Source organism: Poromitra crassiceps (genome assembly GCF_964638095.1).
Source record: "Poromitra crassiceps genome assembly, chromosome: 12".
Classification (NCBI taxonomy): domain Eukaryota; kingdom Metazoa; phylum Chordata; class Actinopteri; order Beryciformes; family Melamphaidae; genus Poromitra; species Poromitra crassiceps.
Genome location: NC_139632.1, coordinates 38,314,579 through 38,316,347, shown reverse-complemented (window position 1 = coordinate 38,316,347; position 1,769 = coordinate 38,314,579). Strand labels below are relative to the sequence as shown.

Genomic DNA, 1,769 nt, shown 5'->3' with positions numbered 1-1,769 from the left:
CCGATATTTACTGTAGTCTTCACTAGCCTACTACACTGCTACCCTAACCCTAACAAAAGACATTTATAAATGCAATTCTAAGCTGTGCTCTTAGTTTGTTTTGTTCAGATGAACCAGTAGGCTAAGCTTCTACTTCACTATACAGTTCAGCATGCACACCCTTGAAGTTATTCGGAAGAATATTCTGGACAGTATTTGTCATTGTTCCAATAATAATAAACATATCCGCATAAAGCAAGCATATTCGTCTACTCCCATGTTGATAAGAGTATTAAAAACTTGAAAAATATCAGTTTAAGGTAGATTTAGGACAGATATATATATATATATATATATATACACATATATATATATATAAAAGATATGTTTCCAAATTTGACAATGTAAGCTGCCTTGTCTTTGTGCCAGTTCCATTCAACAGTAGACCATACATTTAGTAGTAGGAGTATGTTGTGATGTAGTTTGTTCGAGGAACACGCGCACACACACACACACACACACACCTACCTGGCTAGCATGAGGTTAGCGCTGGGGTTGTTGGTTCCAGGACCAGTGGGGCTCCATTTGATGGTGTAGATCTCTTTACTATGGGCCTGCAGGTCATGGACACACGAGTCCTGCTTCATACTCCAGATCTGAAAACACACAGCACACCAACGCAGAAATAAACAGCATTCTATTGTATCATGATATGTATCATATATGATTGAGATTTATTTCCAGTGTAGAAATGGGTCTGAAAATCATTTCTAGAAAGTTAACAACACTCTAAAGGAGCTTTTGAAGGGATCAATGAAACTTCAATGATCACTGTGGGGAAGTGGATGGCAGCAGCAGAAAACCCATATCATAGATAAGGTGCAGCAGGAAATAATGGATAAGGTGAAAACAAATAGAATATAAATAAGGATAGGGCAAATGAGGGGTATTAAACACAACACAAAAGACAATTACAACACTTGGACTTTGAAGTATTAACACATTCACTGCCAGCAGTTTTTTTTTTACTGTAGGTAGCTTCTGCCAAGGTTTTTTTTTGAGGATTCTGGCTCATCTTTCAAGAGCCGAGGATTATTTTCTGCTAAGATTTTGTGAACACAAAATATCTCAAAAGAACTACCGTAATAGAATGTGTGCTTTCTCTGTCTAAAAGAGTTAGTTTGTAGAGTTAGTAGTTATGTATGCATTAGCAGTTGAATACAGCATGGTTTCAGCGTCTGAAAATTTAAGCTGAGATAAATGGCTTTTTGTGAAATTCGATAGAACAGTCACTTTAACCATTTATTTTTGGCGTAAGACGTCAGACATCTAAACAATAGTTTTGAACAGTAATTTCCTCCATAGCAGCAGGAAACCCCCCTCTCCTTCAAACTCCTCCCTCCGTGTGTGTTCTCCTCCCTCCGTGGCTGCAGCGGTACAAGCGAGGCTCTGCCTGTCTGTGCTGCCTGGCTGCTGGCGGCCGCTCTTTGGGCGAGTCTGCATGGGGCTCGTTCGTTTCGGTTGTGAGCTCAGCTGGAATGAAGCTGCGTGCGATTGTGGGCTTTCTGCCGGTGTTTCAAAGTGTGTTGCACCCATAATCTATTATGCAAATTTGCAATCCCCCACCGCCAGCTCCCAACGCGAAAGCGAAAGCGTTTTCGCCAATCCATTTTACAGTATGAGAATGGTTTCCTCGCGCGTTCCCCTGCAGTTTTGGCTCTGCTTTTTCTAGTCTGGAGAGCACTGTCGCCACTTAGTGGGTCGGTGGAATGGGTTGTACACGTTCGGTG

The 1,769-nt window shown here is 41.2% G+C and overlaps 1 protein-coding gene across 2 annotated transcripts in view; it reads right to left on the bottom strand.

Annotated features, from left to right (window-relative positions):
- The window catches only part of tbl1xr1a (TBL1X/Y related 1a), a 61,091-nt gene that overhangs the window by 4,185 nt on the left and 55,137 nt on the right, over window positions 1–1,769 (bottom strand). For both annotated transcript variants that reach the window (XM_083647602.1, XM_083647601.1), the window contains exon 13: window positions 508–635. In XM_083647602.1, coding sequence (XP_083503728.1) covers window positions 508–635 — 128 coding nt within the window. The remainder of the gene's footprint in view (window positions 1–507; window positions 636–1,769) is intronic.